At 50.6% G+C, this 25,651-nt stretch overlaps 1 protein-coding gene across 10 annotated transcripts; it reads right to left on the bottom strand.

Annotated features, from left to right (window-relative positions):
* Positions 1-1,130: 1,130 nt before the first annotated feature.
* Dlg4 (discs large MAGUK scaffold protein 4) lies at positions 1,131-25,099 on the bottom strand. 10 transcript variants are annotated; one of them, XM_047547196.1, is made up of 21 exons: positions 24,670-25,097; positions 17,207-17,272; positions 14,015-14,068; positions 13,785-13,838; positions 13,580-13,639; positions 13,258-13,382; positions 12,990-13,159; positions 12,733-12,869; positions 12,462-12,606; positions 7,811-8,106; positions 7,540-7,642; positions 7,281-7,395; positions 5,053-5,229; positions 4,775-4,811; positions 4,657-4,684; positions 4,500-4,547; positions 4,317-4,418; positions 3,767-3,939; positions 2,722-2,831; positions 2,144-2,235; positions 1,131-1,918 (listed from the first exon to the last, which is right to left on the bottom strand). In XM_047547196.1, the coding sequence occupies exons 5-21, from the start codon at positions 13,607-13,609 to the stop codon at positions 1,812-1,814; spliced, it is 1,995 nt and encodes a 664-aa protein (XP_047403152.1). In that variant the 5' UTR covers positions 13,610-13,639; positions 13,785-13,838; positions 14,015-14,068; positions 17,207-17,272; positions 24,670-25,097; the 3' UTR covers positions 1,131-1,811. The 10 variants fall into 10 exon arrangements, with proteins under 10 accessions (XP_047403152.1, XP_047403153.1, XP_047403143.1 ...); XM_047547197.1 differs by having other exon boundaries at positions 13,580-13,630; XM_047547187.1 differs by lacking the exon at positions 14,015-14,068 and having other exon boundaries at positions 17,108-17,272; positions 24,670-25,099.
* Between the last annotated feature and the right edge of the window lie 552 nt (positions 25,100-25,651).

The following is a 25,651-nucleotide window of genomic DNA, read 5'->3' as shown; positions in this document are numbered from 1 at the left end:
CCATTTCCCTTTTTGTCCTGGCTACCAGGAAGCTGAGATAATATTTACCCTCATAGCTCATCCATTTCTCCTATTTATATCTTCAGGTTCAAGTTTCTATTTTCCTACCCTCACTATTAGCAAAGTTGCTTCAAATCTTTCCTATAGAAATGAGGTACAAAGAAATCAAATGAATAAATATTCATACAGCATTCCTTATCAGCAGGAATGTTATCTTCAGAGCCCAGCTGTCTACAACTTCATGAACAGTTTCCTCTATACAGACCCCAACTTACATATGATGGTTCAGCCCATGATTTTACAACTTGACAGTGGTACAAAAGCAATACACATTCAGTAGAAACTGTACTTCAAATTTTAACCTTTGCACAGACTAGCAATAAGCTGTACAATATGCTGCAACTGCCTATCAGACACGAGATATTTAATCTTTATTATACTATAGGCTTTGTGTTAGATGATTTTGCCCAACTATGGGTGAACATAAGTGTTCTGAGAACATTTAAGGTAAGCTAGGTTAAGCTATGATGTTCAGTAAGTCAGGTGTACTGAATGCATTTTTTACTTAGGATATTTTCAAATTATGATGGATTTACTGGAATGTGAACCCATCATAAATCAAGAATCTTCTGTATTTTCCTTTAGGGACCAATGTGCTACCAAAAGAACTCAGAGAGCTCAGGCAAGACTAAATCTGCAGGCAAGTCACCTCTTCCTGATTGTCAGGGACTCTGGACACAGTTCCAGCCCTCTCCAGGTCCAATCTTCAACAACTCTGTTTCCTTGATTTGCTGCTTCCCTCCAAAGCCCTTTTTCAGGTCACCCTATTCTCTCTGGGTTGAGATGAAGAAGGATCTGAATTTACCAGACCCCATCCCTGGGCTCCCACCCTGTCTCCCTCCACACCCAGGACCCAAATAACCAGGCCACACACTGAGTTTCAAGTATCTGTCTCTTCCTTTCACTCTCTCAAAAGAAAAAATAAATAAATTGCAGAAGGCGGCAGCATTTTCAGTCTTCCCCTGGCTCCCAGACACCCAATCCCTAACCCCTGCCCCCCGCCCTCCCCCCCATATTCCCCACTCCCTAGACCCATCCCTCCCCTTTCCCCCAAAACAAAAGAAAAAAGAAAAAAAAAGAAAAAAAAAAAAGAATAAAAGAAACAAGGAAGAAAAATCCCAGGGAAAAAAAAAAAAAGCCACAGTTAGACCTTCCACTCATGCAAACCAGCAAAGAAAAAAGGTGGGGGGCATGTGGAAGGCAGGGGACCCACAGTGGAGTCCCGCTACTTCTCCCCCCAAAAAACCACCTTTGTGAAGAAAAAAAAAAGAAAAGAAAATGAGAAATCAAGGGACATGGGGAGTTATGATGGGGCAAGGGTGACCCCAGACCCTGCCTCAGGAGAGCACGGAGGCCTGTGGCCCTGCATCCCTACAGCGGGTGCTCCTTTAGAGGGCCCTGACTTCTGGAATGTGTGTGGGAGAAGACAGGGGAGGGCGGGCAGCCCCCAGTGGGTCTGTGTGTGCATTGGGGGCGGGCAAGGGTAGGGATCCTGAGGAGCAAGGGCTCGGAACCAGGAGCCCGGCTCCCTGCCCAGACCCCAGGTTCCTAGGGTTCTGGAGTCCAGTTCTGAGGTGCAGGGATACATGCAGAGGAGTGTCCCCCCTCCAATGAGCTGGATCCAGTTAGAAAGGAAATAAATAAGAAGGGGTCAGAGGGAGGCTGGGGTGCGAAGGACGTGGGCAATTCAGTCCAGACCAAGGGCCCGGGTGATGGAGGCAGGGCGAGTCCAGGCCAAGCCAGGGCAGGAATCAGAGTCTCTCTCGGGCTGGGACCCAGATGTAGGGGCCTGAGAGGTCCTCGATGACACGCTTCACCTTGTGGTAGATCTCCTCAAAGCTGTCACCCTCCACGATGGCTGGGAGTGGGTGGAGCAGGGAGTGAGGCCAAGGGCCAGAGGATGCCTGACCAAGGCAGGGCACAGCCCAGAGAAAGGGGCACCTTTTCCTAATTCCCCCAGCCATGAGCCACAGGGCTGCACCCACCCACAGGGCACCTCTTCCTGAGCCATCCCTGTAGTGGGGTCAACTTTGTCAAATCTGAGCCAAAGTGCTGTCCGTGTGTGCTGCCACTATAGCCTCACCTGAGAAACACTCTGTGAACTCCTGCTCCAGTTTGGTGGCTCTGTCAAAGGCTTTGCGGGCTTGCTCCTCTGTGATACGCTTGTTAATCTCTCTGTGAAGAGAGACCCAGACTTTTACCTCCTCCATCCAGGGATGTTAGGTTGCAACTGGTCTTTCTTATTGGGAGCAAGAGGCAAAAAGTACAATTCCTGATATCCTTTCGGGCCACAGATGATCCCCCACCCACAACCCACCCCAGCCAGGTATGGGTGTTCCCAGGAGTTTATCCTTCCAGTCTTCAGTCCCATCTAAGGAAGTTAGAGCCTAACTTCCTAGGGCTCTAACTCCCAACTGCCCCTGAGGCCCTGGCTTGCCCCAGCAGACATGTGTCCCAAGAGCTGCTGGGAGCTACAGCCTGCCTAGCTCAATGCAGGAGAAAAGAGGAAACGCCTGGGACTCCTGGCAATCTCTGGGTTTCAGCTCTCCTTGCAGATCCCCACTGAGGGCTGCTGGAGGTGCTGTCCAGGGTTCTGAGGGGAGAGTTCAACACAGAGGCCTTGAGAGGGAGCAGAGGGGAGGCCCCCAGGACCATACTCACAGCACATTCTCCAGGGAGCGGGGGCGGATGAAGATGGCGATAGGGTGCAGGTGGGCCGCCTGCAGCCGCCGCACAGCATTGGCTGAGACATCGAGGATGCAGTGCTTCCCCTGGGGGCAGGCAGGGTAGGCGGAGGGGGACCAGCAGGTGGCGGGAAAGGACAGACCAGGTGCCAAGAAGGGACACAGAACATGGAAAAGTGGGGACAAGAGGATGGCCAAGGAGGAAATGACATGGATGTCAAAAGACACATGGACAGAGAGTCAGGGTAGGAAGGGGATATGAATAGACAGAGTGAAAGACAGAGAGAAAAAGGAAAGGGAAGATGGACAGCCAAGCACAGAAGGGCAGGGAAGGAAAAAAATGGAGGATGTGATAAAAAACAGACAGGAAGGGGACCCAGAAGATGGAGGCAGAGCAGGGTCAAGAGGGGCAGTGGAGAGGGGTGGATGTGGAAGGTAGGACAGGACAGGTAGGGAAAGAAAGCAAGGGAAAAGGAGAAAGGAAGTAGGATAAAGGGAGGAGGGAGAGGAGGACAGACAGAGGACAGACAGATGGAAGGGACAAGGAGAGACAGATGGGAGGGAGAGAAGGCAGATGGAGAAAGAAGCCAGGGAGGGAGTGCAGGCAGGGTGGCAAGCATCAGTAAAAGGAGTTATCAGAGGAATGGGAGAGGGGCGTGGGGACCCCAGGAAAAGGGAGGAGAGGGGAGAGGGCCAGAAGGAAATTAGGAAGAAGGGAGGGACCAAGTTGGAGGAGGCCAAGATATGGTCACAGAAAGAGAGAGAGAAGTGGAGCAAGGAGGAGGGGAACAGAGGAAAGGGACAGATGGCAGTGGGGAGTGTGGGGTCAGGAAGTGAGGGCAGCAGTGCACAAAAGAGCAGGCAGCCAGACAGAGTTGCCCAAGAGGAGAAGGAGGTGGAGGAGCGGAGTGGAGACCCAGCAGGGAAAGAGACAGAGAGAAAGAGAGTTAGAGAGAGCTGGAGGAGGCAATGGGGTGGGGAGAGGGCAGAAGGAAGAGGACCAGGTGCCCACTGGGTCCTACCTGCTCTGCCACCTCTCGCACAGACTGGACACTGGTCCCGTAGAGATGGCTGTTGTACTGGCCAGCCTCAATGAACTTGTGCGCCTGAATGTCCTTCTCCATTTTTTCCCGGGACGATACAAAGTGGTAATCCCGGCCATCTATCTCATACTCCCGCTTGGGCCGTGTGGTATCTGCCAGGAAGTCACCCCACCCCCCCAAAGATCTAACCACCATCCCTCTAGCTTAAAACCTACCTACACCAACCAAACCCCAAAATGCCCAGTTCATCCTTGGTAGGAGGCCACTGGGAAGACCAAGACTCAAGAGGGACAGAACCACCTCCCAGCACCACCAGGGTCTCCCAATTTCTGGCCTGGGCTTGGTTACTATGTAACATAAGGGGGGCTGAGAAGACCCCTTCCTCTGAGGAACCCTGTGACCCTCTGCACTCCAATGCCTCCAGGCAGTTTTGCCTATAGCCTTCACAAGTGGGGCTCCTGAAGCCTCCCACTCTTCCACCCCCACCTTCACCTTCACCTCCACCTCCCTCCAAGGCCCCAGCACTCACGGGGAACACAGGATCCAAACTTGTCGGGGAACTCGGAGAGAAGATCGTCATTGGCGCGGTCCTTCGTGGGCCCAAGGATGATGATGGGGCGAGCATAGTGAACTGAGGAGAGGAGCCAGGCTCAGGCAGCGAACAGACCAAGGGAGCAGGAGGGCTGGGGCTGAGGCAGGGGTCAGGGCTCACCTTCCATTTGTGTCACTGTCTCGTAGCTCAGAACCGAGTCTTCTCGACCTGGTGGGAGACAAAGCGTCTTCAAGGGGATCCAAGGCAGTGGACCTGGATCCCCTTGCCTTCCTTGGTGTTCCTGTCACCCCAGGGCTTCCCAGCTGGCCCTACCTACCCTGTGATCCAGAGCTGGAGCCCCAGTCCTAGGAAGAAAAAAGAAGCCATGGGTTGGTTAAGGGTTCAGCTTTGTGAGAACCCCACTCTTCCACCAAACTCACCCCTCCTCCACCTACCTTGGCCTTTAACCTTGACCACTCCCGTCGCTCAACCCTGTGGGATAATGAGGGATCCAGGGTGGGAAAGTGCCTGGTGAGGGGCCTAACAGCCCCCACCCTCTGGACCCTGTGATCCTCAATGAGGAGCTGTCTGCCCCAAAGGCTCATGGAAACAACAGTCACCAGGAGGGTCCACCAGACAGACTCCAGAGAACCCCCCATTAGCTGCCCACCCTGGAGAACCTTGGGACCTTCAGTGCCTGGGGCAGGAAGTCTGCAAGTCCCAGGAGCCTCACCGTCGTTTGCTGGGGATGAAGCCAATGTCATCCGTCTCACTGTCAGAGTGGACCCGCCGTGCCTGCCACCACTCTTCATCGCTAGCATCAATTACATGCAGCACGTCCCCAAAGCGGAAGCTCAGGGCCTGGCTCAGGAAGCCACAGTCCTTTGTCTTGTCGTAATCAAACAGGGCCCTAGAGGGCAAGTGGCTATGGGTCAGAACATGGCTAGGACTCCAGGAAATATGTACCAGACACTCCAAGAACCAGCCTAAAGGTTCTGGGCTAGGAATTTGCAGCAAAGCTTGGGCTGCTTGCTAGTGGCATGCCCACAGGATCACAAAAACTGGGCAGGGATAAAAAGCTCTGCTGTAACACATAGTTGTCATGACATGTATGGTATTTCCAGAATGAGAGCAAGAACTCCAGATAGCAGTTTTTAATATGTATGCATGCCACACAATTCCCTTGAATCTGCTCAAATTCATATGGGAAAAAAGAAGACGAAGGGGAAAAAAAAGTCCCTCACCAGCAAACATTAGTTACTCTTATCCCTTATCAGCATCAATCCCCTGTGAGGGAGTCATAAACACTAGGGTTCTAGGGTTAGGACAAGAAAACTATCGACTCTCCAAGAAATTAAAGATGCAGAGTAAAGCAATGGGACTGGAAAGATGGGAGAGACTGAAATTGTTGGCATCATCTTGGAGTCAGAAATTAATGACCCTGGGGACCTACTGGACCCTGACAGAAGAGGGAAAGTCAAGTGGAACCTCAAGTATAAGCCAAGGGTCTAGGTAGATGGTGAAAGAGAGAACACAAGAACCCAGGAGAGACTGTGAGCTCAGTGTGGGATGTGTTGAGTATGACATGCCTGAAGGACATCTTAGCAGAGATGGCTAGAAAGTAGATGGCCAATCCCAGTAACTAGGAAGCTGAGGCAGGACGAACACCAAGTTCAAGGGCAGCCTCAACAATTTAGTGAAGCCCTAAGCAACTTAGCAAGACCTGTCTCAACAAAAATATAAAAAGAAATGGTGATATAGCTCAGTAGTAAAGTGCCCCTGGCTTCAATCCCTAGGGAGGAAGGAAAGAAGGAAGGGAGAAGGGGAGGGAAGAAGGAAAAGCAAGCAGATGGCCAGAAAGGTGAGTCTGCACTTCTGAGAGGTCAGGCCAGGGCTGATGGCTCTAAGAGCCACTTTCCTCTGTGCCCATTCCCTATTCCTTAGCCAGCTCTTGCCCTAAACCCTGCCTGATGCCCTCCCCTGCTCCCACACCCAGGCTTATTGCTCAGCCACTGTTCACAGGTTTAGTGGCACAGATTAATCTTCTGAAATACACCATCCCATCAGTGGAGTGGCAGATGAGGTTGGGTGAATGACAGGACCAGAAAGAGAGAGAGAGACAAGGAAAAATGCAACAGAAAACTAAGCCACCATGTCCACACTGGGGATGAGCACAAAAGAGGAGTCAATAGGGAGAGGAATCCTAAGAAAGGGGTAAATGCTGCTGAAGAGACAGGAGACAGGCATGAGAGAATTGTGGTCCATCTCCCTGAGACTTCCCACAGGGATGTCAAGACTAAATCAATATTGAAAATATCCTAAAGCTGAGTGCAATGACATGTGCAGAAAGTCCCAGCTACTCAGGAGACTAAGGCAGGAGGATCACTCAGGCTCAGGAGTTCAAGACCAGCCTGGGAAATATAGCAAGACCCCCATCTTAAAAAGCTGGTACATGCCTGTACTCCCAGCAACTTGGGAGGCTATGACAGGAGGATCACAAGTTTGAGGTCAGTCTCAGCAACTTAGCAAGGCCCTGTCTCAAAATATAAAATAAAAAAGCCTGGGGATGTAGGTCAGTGGTAAAGCTCCATTGGCTTCAATCTCTAATACCTAAATAAATATATATATAAAGAAATCCTAAAAGTCCTATGTTGACCTTTTAAATAACCAACTGTGAGGCAGTCTAGGACTCCTTGGTGAGGGGCCATGGTGCCCTGGGGCTAGAAGGCAAGTGGAATATTTTGGGGCAGAAGTTATTTTCCAAATCAGATGGTGTATTTCAGAAGATTAATCTGTGCCACTAAACCTGTGAACAGTGGCTGAGCAATAAGCCTGGGTGTGGGAGCAGGGGATGGCATCAGGCAGGGTTTAGGGCAAGAGCTGGCTAAGGAATAGGGAATGGGCACAGAGGAAAGAGGAATCCACAGAAGCCCAAAGAGCCCAGCCCAGTAAGCCTCTGACCTGATATAGAAACCCCTTTTGGGGTTGCTCCGTAGGGAGGCAGTCCCTGAGCCCAGGCTGCTGTTCATGAGCTGTTCCCGAAGGTCATGGATCTTGGCCTCGAATCGGCTGTACTCTGAGGAAACACAAGAAGATTCCTGAACTGTGCTCTATTCTATTGCCAAAACCTCTCTGCCCCACCCCACCCTCACCCCTGCTGAAGCCATCAGTTGAGAAAACAAATTCTGAGCTCACAAGACTGGTGCCTTAGGCCTGGTACCTTCTGGTTTATATTGAGCAATGATCGTGACCGTCTGACCCGCATTCTTGAGGGCAATGGCAGCCTGCTCATGGCTGGCGTTTCGGAGATCAACACCATTAACCTAGAGAGGAAAAGAGGCTGAGTAGCTCCACACTTTTCGGGTCTAAGTGGAGCAGGGAGTAGTTCAGCAGGAGAACCAGGCTTCAACCCACCCAGACCCTTCCCAAGAGCTCTGAGCCCTGCTGGGGGGACAGAGCAGGCAGGTTAGCAAGGGCAGGCCTTCCCTCACCGACAGGATCTGGTCCCCCTTCCGCAGCTCCCCGCTGAGGTCCGCAGGGCCCCCGGCCAGGATGAAGGAGATGAAGATGCCTTCACCGTCTTCACCACCCACAATGTTGAAGCCCAGACCCGTGGAGCCCCGGTGGATCACGATTCGCCTCGGTTCTCGAGGAATGTCTTCCTCCCCAAGCAGGTCCTTGGCCACTGGGGAGTAGCGCCGAGGGGAAGTGGGGGTCATGGCTGTGGGGTAGTCGGTGCCCAAGTAGCTACTATGACTGATCTCATTGTCCAGGTGCTGGGAATAAGCTGAGGGAAGGCACAGAAGGATGAGATGAAATACAAGGAGGGCACACATCAGCACCCACCAGTCCACTCCCTCCAACAGGAACCAAGAAAGTCAGACTCAGACAAAAAGAAAGCTATTCTGTCAGAGATATTGGGTGATATAGTAAAGGGGACATCAGATCCAGCAATGTCAGGGGTTGGGAATTTATAGCATCAGAGGTTGGTTCTCTTAGGGGATAAAGGACTTGAAAGTTATGTATTGTCCTTGATATGCCAGGGATGGTGATGTCAAATAGCAATATTAATACCATGCTTTTTGGGTTTTCTTTCTTTTGGCTGATGTTTCTCTCAAATCTCTTAATCCACAAGATTCCTTTTTTTTTTTTTTTTTTTTTTTTGGTCCCCTCCTCTTGGCCATTTGTCTGTTAAAAAACTAGGTCATTTATCTAAAAAATTTTCCCAGGTTTTATGAGGGAAATTCTAACAGGGAAATTTCTACATAATTCCATAATTCCTGTGGTCTTATTTAACCTATGCCTCTGCTCTTATATCTCCTGGGACCCTTATTCTAGAGGCTCCAACAGATTCAAATTCAATATGTGAGTAAGTAGACTTCATAGGCAACACTGTGCACTTCCTACTGTGTCTGTCATAAAGGATGCAATGGTGTCTGGTTATTTTTCAGATGTCTTCAGCCTTGTCTACCCATCAACCTCTCACCCAAGCTTTCACAGTCACTGATGATTTTGGATCTTCATCTGAGACCACCAAATAAGGACATTCTATTTCTTTATTGGGGTGTGTGTGTGTATGTGTGTTTATCTTTTTCAGATGGGACAACATTAATAGAATTTTCTATAAAGAATTATCCCATGTCAACCTTTTGGTTACTCTAAGGTATAGTTTGTACAGGAAAGGGAGGATGGATGCTCAACTCTTTACCAGTGTTCATAGTGAATGAGTTTTCTAGCATCTTCCAAAGGGACCCAAAATTTTTTTTTTTTTTTTTTTTTTTTTGCAATCTTAGGGATTGAACCCAGAGCCTTGTATATGCTAGGCAAGTGCTCTACCACTGAACTATACTCCCCAGCCTACTATTAATTTGATCATAATTTGCTTCTTGTTTTTGTTTTTGAGACAGTGTCTTGGTATATTATTTGGGCTAGACTTGAGCAATCCACCTGCCTTCACCTCCCATGTTGCTGGACTATGGGCACTTACCACCAAAACTGGCTTCCCAATTATTCTTTTTTTTTTTTTTGGGGGGGGGGGTGGAATTGGGAATGAACCCAGGGAACTTAACCACTGAACCACATTCCCAGCCCTTTTTATACTTTATTTCAAGATTGGGTCTCATTGAATCATTCAGGACCTCACTAAATTGCTAAGGCTGGCTTTGAACTCATGATCCTCCTGCCTCAGCCTCCCAAACCACTGTTATTACAGGCCTGCACCACCACACCCAGCTAATTCTTTTTCTTCTGCAGTACTGGGGATTGAACCCAGGGGTGCTCTGTCATAAGCTATGTTCCCAGTCCTTTTTTATTTTGAGGAAGCCTCTTACTAAGTTGCCCAGGCTGACTCAAACTTGTCATCCTCCTGCCCCAGTATCCCAAGTCGCTGGGATTACAGGTGTGTGCCACCACACCAAGCCCCAATTATTTTTAAATATAACTATGACCTCATAGACTTAAACACATTGAATGAGTTTTGACTGAATGGCCAGGAGTCTCTTCAATATGGCTGTGTCTTTTGACCCTAGTAGTCTTGGTTACCTTCCTTACTTTCTAGTATGAAAGATGTTGAACTTTATGTCATATATTTCTTCCCCAAGATTTGGAATCAGTCATTTTCCCAAGGAGCCCAGGTTCCTTTACATAGATTATGGTATTCAGAAAAATAGTACCACGTGGTTTAAAGTATGATTTCATATTTGGTAGGGGCAGCCACACTTAATTATTCTTCTCTAAAATGTCTTAGCTATTCTACACGTATTTTTCCAGTTGAACTTTAGGATCAATCTGCTACATTCCCAGGGGGAAAACAATATTAAATCCTGATTGGGACTGCATGAAATGTACAGATTAATTTGGAGAGGGTTGAGATCTTCCACGTATTAAGATTTTCCATCCAGAAACTTTGTTTTGTATCCTTCAGTAAAATTTCATAATTTTCTTCATATAACTTTTACATTTCTTGTCATTTATATTTCTATCAGATGACAACAGTATCCCTCCTCCCACCTTCTTCCTTGTGGTAATAACAGTCAAACCTGTTACAACAAAATTACCCCAGCAAAATTACCCTAGTTGAGAATCATTGCTTTTGAGCAAGACAATAATAAACAGATGTCACATTTGAAAAGAAAGAAACAACCAGGCACAGTGGTGCATGCCTGTAATCCCAGGAGCTCGGGAGGCTGAAGCAGGAATTCAAAGTCAGCCTCAGCAAAAGCAAGGTGCTAAGCAACTCAGTGAGACCCTATCTCTAAATAAAATACAAAATAGGACTATGGATATAGCTCAGTGGTTGAGTGCCCCTGAGTTCAATCCCCGGTACCAAAAAAAAAAAAAAAAAAACAAGAAAAGAAAAGAGAGAAACAAAATTATTCTTATTTGTGAACCATTTAGACTAAAACATAAACAAATTAACTGAAAAACTCAGAAATAAAACAGGAAGTTAAGAATGTGAAGATAAATAACAAGAAATCATAGCAATGAGAAGATGTACTAGGGAAAAAGTTCCCAATAAAAAACGTTTACAGAGGCTAGGGGAAAAGTTTAGTAGAGCATTTGCCTAGCATGTGCAAGGACCTGGGTTCAATCCCTACCACTGGGGGTGGGGTAGGGGTGAATCCTGGAAATTCCAAGAACAACAAAGAATCATTGGACCCAAAGATGTCAACAGTACTGACATTAAAAAAACCCAGTCTAAGCTGGATGCAGTGTAATCCCAGCAACTCAGGGGACTGAAGCAGGAGGATCACAGGGTCACAAGTTCAGGGTCAGTCTGGGCAATTTAGCAAGAGACTTTCTCAAAAAATAAAAAGGACTGGGGATATAGCTCAGTGGTAGAGCACCCCTGGGTTCAACTTCTGGTACTGCAAAAAAAAAAGAGAGAGAGAGAGAGGGAGAGAGAGAGAAAGAAACTTTGTCTAAAGTAATGAAACACAGTAACAGTATTAAGAGGCATCATTGCCTCCTTCCTAAGTTAATGGAGACACTGCAAAATATTCATTGCTGGCTGCTGCTAACTACTCCTCATCACATTAAGGAAAATTCCTCTGCTCCTACTTTACTGAAAGTTCTCACCCAAAATAAATTTCATCAACTGACTTTCCATATCTATTTAAGATGATTCTATAAATTTTTTCACTCTTTTTTTTTTTTTTTTTTTTGGACAGGGGATCGGAACCCAGGGGCACTTTACCACTGAACTACCTCTCCCAGTCCTGTTTATTTATTTATTTTATTTATTTATTTTTATTTTGACATAGGTCTCATTAAGTTGCTGAGGGTCTTGCTAAATTGTCCAGGCTAGCCTCAAACTTGCAATCCTCCTGACAATCTCCCAAGTTGCTGGGATTACAGGTGTGCACCACCAAGCTCAGCTTCTCATTTAATTTTTTTTATATAATGAGTCATATTAGGAATTTCCTAATAATGTACCACCTTTAGTTTTCTGAAACAATCTTTTTAAAAAATATTGTTCTCTTAATATGCTGCCATATTGGGGTTCCTACTATGATGCTATAAATTTTTACATTATTCAGAAGTAAAATTGGTCTTTACTTTCCTTCTTTTAGGTTATCTTTGTGACCATTTAAACTGGCCTTATAAAATGAGATATGAAGCCTTTCATCTTTTCCTACTCTGAAAGAGCATAGGAATCATCTATTTTTCTTTTATTGTTGTTGTTACTGGAAATTTAACCCAGGAAAAGTTAGCACTGAGCTATGGCCCCAGCCTTTTTTGTTTTTTTTATTTTGAGACAGGGTCTCACTTGCTTAGGGCCTTCCTAAGTTGCTGAGGCTAACCTCAAACTTGCAATCCTCCTGTCTCAGCCTACCAAGCTGCTGGGATTACAGGCATGCACCACCACACCCAGCTACAATCGTCTATTTCTTGAGAATTTGATCAAATTAGCCATAAAAACAAGTGGGCCTTATACTCTGGAGGGAGAGATTGTTCATCTTTTCTAGTGCTTCTAAGGTGACTCATTTTCTATCACTCTTCAACCACAGCAAGAATCAGAGGTTATGTCCATTTCGTGGGATAATCTGCAGAGGAATAGCCACAGGGAATATCACAGGGTTATATGTCATGGAGCTAACTACAATGGGTCATAAGGAGCTTTTGGATTTGGAGGGCTCTCACAGGTTGTGATGTCTGGGGGAGCATAGCTGTCACTCAGGTAGGCATTGCTGGGCTTGGCCACCTTTAGGTAGACAACATCATATGTGTTCTTCAGGGCTGCCACGGCATCCTCATGCATGACATCTTCCAGCCCCACACTGTTGACCTGGGGTCAAGGGAAGCAAAGCTCAGACAGATCGAGAAATGGCGACAAAGCAGATATAGTAGGGTGAGGTAATAAGGATCCTGGGGCTGTCCAGGGTCTACAGGCTAGAAAAGTACAGGTCCTCACCGCCAAGATCTTGTCTCCAATCTGCAACCTCCCGTCTTTGTGGGCAGCACCCCCTTCGATGATCTTGGTTACATAGATGCTGTTATCTCCAGGGATGTGCTGGTTCCCTACACCCCCTGCGATGCTGAAACCAAGACCTGGATGCAAGGAATAGAAGAGGTGGGTGCTCAGCTGCCTGGGAAGCAGGCCTTAATTTTTTTTTGGTGGGGGGCAGATAAGAACATTTAGGACAGGAGTGAGACCAAATGGGTTACTACCTTTAGGCCCCTTGATAAGCTTGATCTCCATGACCTTCTCAGCTGGGGGCTTCCGGCGCATGACATAGAGGCGCACAATTGAGCCTGCCTCTTTGAGGGCTTCCACTGCTGCTGAGTGGGTCACCTCCCGCACATCCACTTCATTTACAAACAGGATGCTATCGTTGACCCTGGGAGCAGCAAGGTGGGCCTGAGCCAGGAGCTTCCTGGTGCCCTGGCCCTCATTTTCAAGCATACTAGCTTCCTAACCCCTGTCTCCCCTCCCCACCTGAGACGACCATCCTGGGCTGCAGCCCCTCCAGGAATAATCTTGGTGATGAAAATGGATGGATCGTCACCGATGTGTGGGTTGTCAGTGCCACCTGCGATGCTGAAGCCCAGACCTGAGTTACCCTGAGAAAAAGGAGGGCAATAGGTTAGCTCCCCTCGCTGTCCAATTCTGGCAAGGTGAGTGAGGCAAGGAATGGGTGGAGACTTGCAGCCAGAGCACTAAGGGACAAGGGTAAGGAGCTGGCCACCTAGAAAACATGGGAATGGAGAGAGGCATAGGCAGAGAGACAAGGGGACCTTGTAAGGAGGAGCTGGCTCACCCTTTCCAATGTGATCTCCTCGTATTCCATCTCCCCCTCGGTTCCGTTCACCTGCAACTCCAACACGGGACAGAAACACAAAAATAATGAGATGGACATTCCAACCTGAGAACCTGGACCTCCCTCCCCACACAGGGACTTAGGTCCTCCATCCTTCCCTCCCTCCTTCTGAAATGGTCCCAGCCCCAAAATCTAAACAACTCACATATCCTGGGGCTTCTAGGGTGTCTGTGTTGACAATCACAGGGGGAGAATTGGCCTGTGAGGGGAGAAAGGAAATGAAAAGCTGACTCAACCTTAACTCAAGAGGGAGCCTATAACCAATCATAGGTTCCATCAGCCTAGCTCCCCTTTCAGCCACTTTGCCAAGCCCCACTCTGCCACCCTTAGGGGCTCCTCAAGGACCCAGGCTTAGCTCACATTTCATATACTCACACACACACACAGATACACATGTGCATGGATTCAACTCTGCTCAGCTCAGGTCCCCTGCAAATGGAAGGAGGTGTCTGAGGAATGGGAAGGGAGAGACAGCCAGACGGAAGGGGAGCAGCAGATGGTAAAGAGTGAGAGGGGGCTGGGGGGAGGGAGCTTCTCACCGGATATAACACCACAGGGTGTTACATGCCTTATGTGCTACACACATACACACCAGGGTTCCTGTCCATCAGGTCCTGATCACCCCCTTCCTGCCCCCTCCCTGTCACTATCCCCCCACATTTACCCAGATATTTTTATAACGCTCTCCCAGATTTGTCCCTCACCTTCGCGTACACTTGCCCTAAACCCTGCGCTCTGGGAATCCAGGATTTCCCCAGCTGCAGGCCCCTCCCTCCCCCTCACCCACCCGCCATCCAATCCACGCCTTCCTCCAGGAACCTTGTTGCCTAGCAACGGTATCTAAGCCCAGTCAAGACCTGGGGAGACCCACCTCCAGGAGGCCCTGTCGTCAGGACAACAGGCGGGGGAGATGGGCGTGGCCTGGGGTCGTCCAGAAGCCTGAGCACAGCAGGACTCCGCTAGCCCCGCCTCTCCTGCTCTGGGCCCCGCCCCCTAGTAACCAGGCCGAGAGGCAGCCAGGTCTAAGAGGTTTGTGGGCACAGCACATCCTGAGTAACCTGCCTTCCGGTCTCCCCGGCGCCCCTTACCCTACGCAATGCAAAGGACGTCAGAAACGGGGAGTGGTGAAAGACATCCGGGTCCTAGCCTGCACACCTACTCCCTCCCCCGCCTTCATTAAGGAAAGGGTTAAAGTGAGGCGTTCCCAGGCCCTTGACGTCAGTCGCCTAGACGCGGCCAGGTCTCTGGACTCCTGGGCGGGGCCAGCTTCAGGCCAGTCCTAGGTCCTAGGGGCTTCCCCAATTGCCAGGGCAACCAAAGCCACGTCTCTATGGCAATAGGGGGAGGCAGCCAAGAGCCTTCTTCCGGGGTCCCCAACCTATTTTCTCCTTAAATAGATACCTGGGGCCAACCAAGTAAAAGGATTCCCCAGGCTCCTTCCCACTTTTCCCCTCCAAAGGGGCCCTCCTCTCTCCTACTCCTATTTCTCAATTCTAGAAACTGCGGTCATTTTCAGGTTCTATAACAGATTTCACAACCATAAATCTACTAACGCCACCCTCCCAAACACAGCAAACGCTTTTGTCCAACCAACAGCCACAGACTGCCAAAATCTCATCCACATGTTCATCCCCATCCCTATTCTAAACCCTCCCTGATGCCCCATCCTTCATCCAAGATTACATTCATCCTTATCTCTACTGCCATCCAACACCCTCCATCCAGATTCCTGTACCCTCCCTTCAGTTTCCATCTTCTAACCGCAGCCTTCATTCTCTATCCACTTCCAGGTCCCTATTTTAGACCCCTGTCCCATCCTTTATCAATCTCCTGTCCTTACCCTCCATCCCAATTTGATTCCCTAGAGAGGGAATCAAATGTTACCCCATCTTCAAACCCTCAAGATTCTATCCCCAAATCACTCCTTCACTTCTCAACCCACTACCCATCTGAAAATTGAGACTTCTCCTGTCCTACAACTGAGGCCTTATGCTGAGAAGTCCTGCAGCATCACTAGTGGCCTCCAGGACTCTCCCTCCACTCCTGTTTGCTTCCTGAGTTGTGGTTCCAACACTCCCTGGCACCTAACTACCTACCACCCCTCAAACTTCCCTTCTCTGTCTTCCTCATTCCTGTTGACAACTTAGTGGCCCCATCTTGCAAAAGGCATCTGGAATTTTCCTTTATTCCTTGAAGCCACAAAGTTGCATTCAAATGCTAAGCACCATCCCCATTTCCAGGGCCTTGCTTTCCTTCCTCTGGACCAGCTCAATCCACTGCCCTGATTTCACAGTGTCATCCCTATCTGTCCCCTTCCCACCCCCATCCAACTCGTTCCTGCCACTTCCAGTCCCAATGGGGGACTCTCCCTGCCTCATATCCTCAGTTCAGAAACCTCCTTCCCATTTCTTGGTGTAACATCAGCAACCTGCCCCTTTCTGGGGCTTCCCACACCACTGACCCCCTCGTTGTCCTCAATCTCACAGCCTGTCTTGTGCTCTGCATTCCTCCTCATCCTGTGTCCCCAGACGATGACACTGAGGGGGAAGAAGATGGAAAGTACACTGGAAAATAGAAGGTCTCAGAAATAAGGCCTCTCAGGACTAGAGAAGAGAAAGCACACTGAGCAGAGAAGGAGGGGAAGGGGAAACAGGTGGTGATGAATAATAATGGGAAAAGAAGGAAAATATGGGTAGAGGTGAGCCCAAGAAGAGGAAAGAAGAGAGGAACCAGGAAGGATGAAACTGGGAAAGGGGAAGCTGGCTGACCAAGGAGAAGACTGATCAGGCCTCAGAGGACTGAGCTGGGGATCAGCGAGGTGGGGAAGGAGATGCGTGGGAGGAAGAGAGAGACAGCATGAAGAACCAGCCAGCAGCCAGCAGGGAGGAAAAAGCCGTGGATGGGGAGGGAGCACAGGAGGGGAGCAAAGGCTGGGGCAGAGGAAGAGGCAAAAAATGCCCCACTACATGAAGTCGCAGGCCAGACAGATGGAAAGGGCTGGAGACTCAGGGACAGGGAGAGCAGGCCCAGAGGCGGAGGTGGGGGAGGAGGCGGGAAGGGACAGGAGCAAATGAGGGCATCAGGCGCTTGGAACAGAGCTCTGGACACAGAAAACAGAAGCAACCGGAGGTTGGGGGTGTGAAGGAATGAAGAGAGCCCTGGCGTTGGGGGCCTCCGGGGGATGCAGATGTCTCCACAGGCGCACACAGCGCTGAGACAGACAGACACACACACACACACACACACACACAGGCTCCGTACCCACTCCCACATGCCTGACTTCCTGGTGGGACCAAAGTGTTTCCAGCGCCCCCAAACGCCCCCTCCCCCAGGTCCCAGGAGCCCCAGATGCCCCCACCCCAGTCCCAACGTTTCCACCATAGCTCTTGCCCTACCGGCCCATGGGGGTTGCTGCAGCTCCGAGGCTCTGAGGGCCGCACTGGGGAGGGGGCCGCCAGGGTCTCCTACCTTGAGGGGGGAGAGGTGGGCATGGCCCACGACCCCATGGACGGCCTCGAGGTGGGACAAGTTCCTCTCCGCCACGTGCACCAGTTCGGGGGCGTTTACCTGGTTGGGGAGGTGGGCCGGGCTGTGCTCCAGAGGGGGCGTGTCTTCATCTTGGTAGCGGTATTTCTGGGGAGGGGGACCGAGGCGTCACTGGGCGGGCCCAGTGCCTCAGGCTCCAGGCCGCCTGCCCCAGCCGCCTCCTCTTCCCCCAGCCAGTGCAGTGCGGAAGGCCCTGGGGCCTGACCAGCTCCTCCCCCTCCCTCTCCTCCAGCCCATTGGCTCCCCTCTCTCCACCCTCCCGACAGCCCCCTCTCCCTCCAGGGCCTCAGCACCTCTCTTCTCTCCCCAAGTCCCAGCACCATCCCCCAACTGCTGCTCCTCATACATATCCCAGGGCCTTGGCCTTCTACCCAGCATCCCCTTCCTTGGGCATCCGTGTCTTCACCCCTTTTCCAGGTCTTCCTCCCTCCCTCCTTCAAGAACTCTTGCCCCTGACCCTAGTACTTCTATTCTCCACATCCCATCCCCCAACTTCTTTGCTTCCCTCATCATCTAAATTCCACTCCCATGTTCTAGACTCCCTCTCCCACACTTCACTTGCTGCTCCTGCTCTGCACTCCACCTTCATCACCTCAGTCTCCCCATTGCAACCTCTACCCCATGAGCAATTGGTTTTCCAGCACCTTGCATGCCTGAAGCAGGGACCAAAGTCAGGCTCTTCAACTAGAAGGTATTTGGCATCAGCCCTTCAGGAAGGACAAGGCTAAGCCTGTCCCACTCTTCCTTCACTGGCCTCACTTGTTCCCAAATAGTCGGCAAAAGGACCCCAGAGTTAGTTGCAACCTTACAGTAGTCCACAGCCCGTCCAGCTAATCCGGATGTACTAGAAAGGGATGTGATGGGGGAGGAAGGGGAGGAAAAAAAGCAGTAGGGCTCAGGAGGGACACAAATGAATGCCAGGTCCCCCGAGACCACCAGGGAAGAGGGTAGCATGCTGAACCTCACAGTGAAGTCAGGTCTCCCTCTGGCCTTTTGGGGTAAAAGACCCAACATGTCCCTAGACTCCCTGCCCAATTAACCAGTGCTATCTCAAGGGCCTCCAGTGCTAGCTTAAGATAAGATTAACTGGGGGCGAGAGAGAGAGAGAGAGAGAGAGAGAGAGAGAGAGAGAGAGAGATGTGTGTAAAGGGCAGATGAAGGCAGCAGTGAAGGACAACTGTGCCTCTCTGCCTGGCTCCTTTCACAGCTGCCTCTAACCTCCTGTACCACTCTCCTCAGGAGTTGACCCCCACAGTAGATGGGTCCAGACTCCAGGTTCAGGGGAGGAGGTAGAGGGTACCAGATGCAGGGCTCTCTTGGGGACTGGAAAAGACAGAATACAGCTATCAGTGCACATGGGGAAAAGAGGCAGAATTTCCTCTCAAAAGTTTCTGAGAAGCTGAGAGTACCCCAATATTTGAGGGGCAACAACTGCAAGACCAAATAGGAGGAAGCTTATCAAGGACAATGCCTGGTATTAGAGTATGATTCTGAACATCAGAATGATGAACCACGCCAAGGATGTAATTCAACACTGCTGTAGGATAAGGGTGAAGTGAAGAGAATTAGAGGAGGAAACCGGTCCTGTCAACACAAAGATTCTCAACCCAGGACACAGAGACAACTAGAATTAAGAAGTATCTGGATATGGTTAAAGAGCTTTAAAGAAGAGAAATAGGGAATCACCAAGTCTGGGCCATGGATGCGAAGAGAGAATCCTGAACTCCAGAGATTAATACCATGCGCACAAAAAGCAGAGAGGAAAGTAGGAGTAGTGAGCAAAACAGCCCTCCTCAAAGGCTGAGCTGTGTTGGGTAACAGTGCTATGAACTGAAAGAGGTTGTTCACGCCATATCCTGAGCAGGTGGTCTTCAGCCTGGACAGTGCACAAGCCAAGGGACAATGCCCTGGCATTGTGGGGTCTAGGAGGAAGGGAAAGAAACAGGCCTCTCTTCTCACTTTGCAAGGTCCCCAATTTCCTGCAAGATAAATTAGGCTAAAACTTGCAGTTCCAAGTTTTGGAGTCTGGGGGAGGGTTTGAGTCCAATGTCCTTCCATCTTCACCCCACTTCACAAAGAATTCACATATCTGATGAAGAAATGTCAGGCTGCACCAAAGAAAATGGAAGCATGAAGAGACACATTTCATGGTTTATTCTAGAGAGGAAATGAAGGTAAACTTTTATCACAGTGAGACCCCAGGCATCTCTCTCCCTGCCCAGTCCCCATGGGAGTGGGGAGGTCTAACACTAAGGAAAAAGCTTTTGGGGATTCTTAGTAATATGAGGAAAATGAGGAACACAGAATGAAGAACCAAAGGTCCCAAAATGTGGTTGGAGGTTAGGCCCTATGTTCATCCCCTAGAAATTTTCAATGTACAGTAGTGAGGGGGAAAAGAAAGGAGAAAGGTCTGGAAGGACTGGGGTGAGGACCAGCAATTCTGAAACTGAGAACTGAAGGGTGGAGCTGTCAGTACTTCTCAGTCCTGGATTACAGGGTGACTAAAGCAGGACAGAAAGGAGGACCCCGCTCCTTTAACCCACTGGGTATTTAGGGCCTTGAGCTGTGACAGCTCAGATACTACTGGAACGAGTCTGCACCCCCAACACATTAGGGTTTGACACAAGGCCTGGAGGGACATATACGGGCTTGCTGTTCTTTCCCTCTTGCCCGCCCCCGACCAAAGCCCCAGTTTCACGAATGACCTGGAACCGAGGCTTGCACCCCAAAACAAGGGTGTGAGTTAGTGGATGATAAGAGGGGCGACCCACTGCGCTTGTCCCCAAGAAGTTGCAACGCAGAGACCCCGAGCCAAGCAGAGGCAAAAGCGACAGCACTTGAAGCTCGCACCCTGAGATTTGGGGGGTCCAGGAAGAGGGGAGCGGGGCCGGATCCCGTACCGCGGCACGTACCACGCAGAGACACATGGAGGCGAATCTGTTCCGAGCCGACATGGAGGAGGGGAGGGGAACTGAGGGAAGGGGGCGGGTGGGATAGCAAGGGTCCCGGGTTGGGGGAAGGGGGAGGGGCAGAGGGGCGGGGGCTGCGGCGGCCGCGGCGACAGGAGGCTGCGGCCGGTGGGGGGGGGGCGGCGCCTGCGCAGTACGGGAGAGCGTCACGTTGGGAGAGAGGGGTGAGGGGAGACCCTCTTAGCCACCAACTTCCCTGATTCCAGCTGTTTCTCTTGGACCTCACCTTACATAGTATACTCCTATTCTGACCTTTCTACAAATAGACTCCAATTTATCTGTCTTGTTCTCAAGAACCCCTTATCTCACCTATTGCCCTGTCCCCAAATCACCAGGCCCCTAAACATTCTAAAACCTCAGTGAACATCTCTGTATCCTAGGGCACAGAGAAGGAGCCAGCATTTCTCCTTCACTTATACGACCTCCTAAGGGATCAAAAATGCCTCTCCCAGCAGCCCCCACCTTAAGATTGTTGTTGTGAACAGCAGCCCCCCAGACTCCAAGACATCTACTCTAATCGGCATAGGTCTCCCCGTAAGTCCAGCCCCACCTGACAACCAGACAATACTTCTTCAAGAGTGCCTTCAACTTAATATACTCTCCCTTTCTAAATTATATCTGCCTTCAATCCACTATTAGAGAAGTTGAAATTAGTGCAACTCTTACCTTGTTCTAATATAAATATCCAAAGAGTCTACCAACGTTGAGGGGGATCACCTGTCCAAACTGCTGAATCTAATGATACTCAGAACTTTCTAATATACCAGCCCCACACAAGAACCCAATTCCAAGGAATATTTAGTCTACCTTAAAGCAGACCCTCTCAATTCAACTGCAATCTCAATTTATTTCCAAACCCTTATGTTAGGAGGTATTTCTCTATCCTTTGCTTTACCCCTCAAATTCATAATTTACTTTTTTCTGGTTGCTTCCTTATATCTCAACATTCCCTCCATGATTCTGAATTCATTTTGTTGGAAGATCACTCCCAAATATATCTTCCCTACACTCAAAATTCAAATAATATTCAACAAAGTAAGATTTGGACTGCAATTTGCTGTGACCCACACATCTTCCAGAACATCTCAAACGAACTGACTCAGGTCTCTTCAGAGGCTTCCATTTTCTCCCAAACAACTGAAACTGAAAGGCTATCTTTTAAATATTCTCCCATTGAACGCCCACTTTTCCAGTTCTTAAAACCCAGGAAAGGATCTCCTCCAATTGGCTGTCTGCCTTCTATAAAAGGCCCACCCATGGCAGAAATGACGATTTCCCTAGAATCTTGCCCATGCGTTGATCGGCATCTACTAGATGCGCCCCCAAAATGACCCCCAATGTCCTAGTTTCCCATCTGGATTGCTTGACTCAAAATTCCTTTCCAGGACAAAAAATGCACAGGCCCTACTTCTCCACCAGTGGGCGCTATAGCCCATTAAGACCCTCTCCCATCCCCCATTTCCTTTTTCCCTCCATTTTCCGTTTCCCCGTTGCCTGGCAACACAGCAATCAAGGACTTTGGTGTCGCCTAGCAACCGTCTCCCTGGAACATAGAGCTGAGGTAGGAGGGGTTCTCTGATGAAATCTGAACAGGACTCCATCTTAGGAAAATTGAGACGTCAGATTTCCTAATCCCTGGATTCTCTTTACCAAAGACCCCCGCGAACTGCAGTTTAAGGACAACTGCCCCTCAAAGCCGGTCTGCTTTCGGCGCTAGGGACCACGCCACGCCTCTCCTTTCGGTCAGCCCGCCCTCCTTTCGGTCAGGTAATCCAGCCCCTCCCCTTTCCGAGGGTTGTTGCCCGCCTCCTCCGAGAGTAAGCCAGACCCCACCCACCTGCCTCCTAGAGACCACGCCTCCGTCCACTTCCCGCCCATTCGCTCCCCCGTCCTCGCCCACACTATCCTTCCGCCACGCCCCTATCGGCCAATGAATGAGGCGGTTGGCCACACTGCCCCGCCCCCCATATCTTAGCTTTGCCCAATAAGGACCACCCGGAGGGTTTAACCGCTTCGCTTCCGGGGTCCTAGCCAAAAACCCTTCTTTTCTCCACTTAACTCCCACCCCTCACTTATTCTGCTCCGCCCTCCGCCACCCTCGCCCGGCCCTCAAGTCCGCCACGCAACTTCAGTCGTCGCCGGTTACCATGGCAACGGCGGCAGCAGCGCGGGGAGAAGGGGGAGGGACGGGGGCGGAGTGGGAGAAAGAGACGCTCAGAGACAGAGATACTGGCGGAGATAATAGCAACGAGTAAGACTAAGTGATAGCTGTAAAACAATTTGCACAAAGCACAGGGCCTAGCACATACTGGCAATAAACAATGCTCCTTAAATTACTGCGGGAGTCTATAAATATAGGCATTGAAAAATGAAAGGTTGTCAGACTGAGGTGGGGAACTCAACGACCATAAAGCCTGATCACTCCCTAGCCAGCATTTTCGGGGGGGGGGGGGGGGCAGGAGCCATGTGCCCCCTGCTGGTTGCTCCTCGATTACCCTTTGTTGCCCTGAATAGAGATGAACCACAACTCCCAACAGTCCGAAGGGCAGCAACACTCCAACACTGAGGGATTCTGTGCCTCAGGGTCTTATGGGAGTTGGAGTCTTCGCCATCCCGAGACTCTCAAGTTTTGCGGTCAAGGAATGTGGCAAGCCTAAGTCTCCATGCCTCAGTAAAATCCCAAATGCATGATCCTTCCTGCAAACCTCCTTCCTTCAAGGATGCTCAACCCTGCGCTCCATCAAAGAGGTAGAAGTCTGGAGGGGAGAATGAATAAGCCCCATCCACCCACCCAGAACAGCCACCAGGGCAGGCAAGCCCCTTATCCTTGCTCACATTAATGTGTTCACGTGTGGGAGCAGAACCCACACATTCCAACGAGCTTTCTGTGTACACCTGTACACAAGGGACCATAGCTAGGGAGCCAAGGCCAGGGAGCCAGCGTAAGGGCAGGAGACTGGAGGAGCATCCAATCACAGACATTGAAAGAAACCAGAAGAGAGAAACTGAGGTACAAAAATCAACCAGGAAGAAACCGAAAGCCTACAGAATGGGAGACAAGCAAGTAGCCCTGGTAAAGAGTAGGGATCTGGATGTAAAGGTCCTTAGCCCTCAATCTCCTCCAGTCATGCTCACACGTGCACAATGCATGTGTACACACATGTGTGAGTTTGTGGCAAGGAACATGTGTGTCCTCAGCTCCCTCCCATGAGAAGCTGCAGTTCCCACTAAATATAACCCCCTCCCCAGCCTGTGACTCACACGGACCCCGCCTCCCCCGGCCCCCACTTCCTGTCCCACCCCCCAACCCCCAGCTGCCTGCCACCCGCCCAAGCCTCCCTCCATACACCAGGCATCCAGCTTTCCAGTCCCAGAGTCTGGAAGCAAGGACCTAGGTATTCTGCATCCCACCAAGAGCTTGCTTGTGCTACCCATCCAAGATCACCTGCCCTTTCCAGGCTCTAACCACAGAGACACCCTTGTAGGGAACCCCACTACTGCCAGCCTTGCCCTCTTCCTACGCCTTTTCATCCTACTAGCCTCTTCACACCAGTAGCCTCAGTCATAAGTCCTCAGGGACTCTTACATCCAGGTGCTCTCCCCTACCTTGATCCCAAACATCAGGAGTAACAGTCCCCCTCCATCTGCTCTTCTCTTTCTTGAGCAGGACTAAATGCAGTGTGGGAGGAGATGGGGATATTTGGGCACCAGCCTGGGAAACCCTCAAATTTTGTACCATCCTTCAAGTCCTGCTTCCCAAAACCCCTCTCCCCAAACCTCTCCTCCTCCTTCACAGGAGCTGGCAACCTCAACTGCTGCAACCTTCTAGCTCCCATGGGAGAACCGGAGTCCTAACCTCACCTGGCTCATTCCCTCAGGTGATTCTGTGTCAGGCCCCAGCCTTCTGACAACTCCCAACTATCTCCATTCCATATGATTGAACCCCAAATTAACAGTTCCCTCAAATCAAGAGAGCACCCCCAAATGTATGTGAGATGCTTGTTCTATAGCCTGAAGGCCCACCCCTTCCTTGCGAGCTGACACCCCCAGTCCAGTCAGGCACTCACAACCAATAACCTTTAGCCTTATGCCAACAGCCCCCCAATACTGGACAAGACACCTGGAAGCCAGCTTTTCCTTCAGGAGGGAAAATAAGCCCCCCACACATATAGCCCACCTTGCCACATACAAAAGCAGGACTCCCATGTGAGCCAGGCTTCTCCTTAAATAAGTTGCCCTCAAACATCGCTAGTGAACCCCAAAACCCATCAGACCCTGAAACCATGGAATACCCCCAAATTTTCATTTTTCTACAGGTATAAAGGGATCACTCCAGGGGGCACCTGTGGCCAAATCGAGCTTTTTTAGTATGTGAACCCCAAAACTGAATTATGACCCCCAAATACATCTTCTGATGCTCTCACTCTAGGGCCTCAGTGCCAGATAAGGCCTGTCTAACCCCTCCCCACAAATTCACATGCTCCCTCCAGTTTGTAGCCCCCCCATCGTGCTTACCTTGGTTGTCACTATACAGAGACAGTCCATGTTGGGGGGCCTGGCCGCGGCGGCGGGTAAGGGGCTCTGACTTCATTGGAGTTTCGTTCCTCCCCTCGGTGGGTTCTCACCCCTCCCCCCTCCGCACCCCACTTTTGCAGGGGGAGCCAGGATGGGGGGAGGGGTGAGAGGGGAAGGAGGGGGTTGGAGAAGGGAAGGGTAGGGGAGCGTGGGAGGGAGAGGAAGGGGGCCCTAAAAGGGGCTCCCCAGTGGAGGGGAGGGGGCTTGGGGAGCACACCCCGATTCTCAGGAGGGGCGGGGGCACCGGGGGCTGATAGCCCCGAGGTTCGGGGGCTGGGGCATGAGCTGGGGTGGGGGAGGGGAACTGGATTTCGGGGAGCCCCGGGGTAGGGGAGGGGTTTTGCCAAACGGCCAGGGGCTAGGGGCCGTGGCGGGGGAGTGGGGTGGGGGGGTTGGAGATGGCAGCGGCCGAGGGAGCCGTGGAGCCGAGGAGGGAAGGGGAGAGAGGAGGAGAGAGGAAGCAGGGGGAGGGAGGGAGGGAGCTAGGAGCCAGAATGGGGGGGGTGCCTTGGCAGAGTTAACTCCTTCGGTGCCGGCAGGAACCCGGATAATGGGAAAGGAGATAGAAGCAGAAGCAAAGAGGCCCTAAGGCAAACATGGAGACCTGGCCATCCTCCAAAGATGAAAGCAAGGACCATGAGGATGGATTTCATTTGTTAGTGAAGGAAAATCCCACAGTTAGGCTGGGAGCACCCGTGGTTGTTTAAATACTGGAGGAAAGCCATGGTAGGGGGTAGGGTGTGAGGGAGGGGCAGACAGGAGGGAATCCCTGGGGGCTTAGGGCTCCCTCAGGATTCACAGGAGGAAGCCTGAAAAGTAATTATGTCCTGGACTCTAGTGCCTGAAATTGGGGCAGGCAAAGAAAAGGGGGAAGAGGGAAGGAGAAGAGCTACAGGATCAATTGCAGAAAGTGCATTCTCAG

This window comes from Sciurus carolinensis, chromosome 3, assembly GCF_902686445.1.
Source record: "Sciurus carolinensis chromosome 3, mSciCar1.2, whole genome shotgun sequence".
NCBI lineage: Eukaryota > Metazoa > Chordata > Mammalia > Rodentia > Sciuridae > Sciurus > Sciurus carolinensis.
Note: the sequence above shows the minus strand (reverse complement) of the source record. Positions and strands in the feature narration are given on the sequence as shown.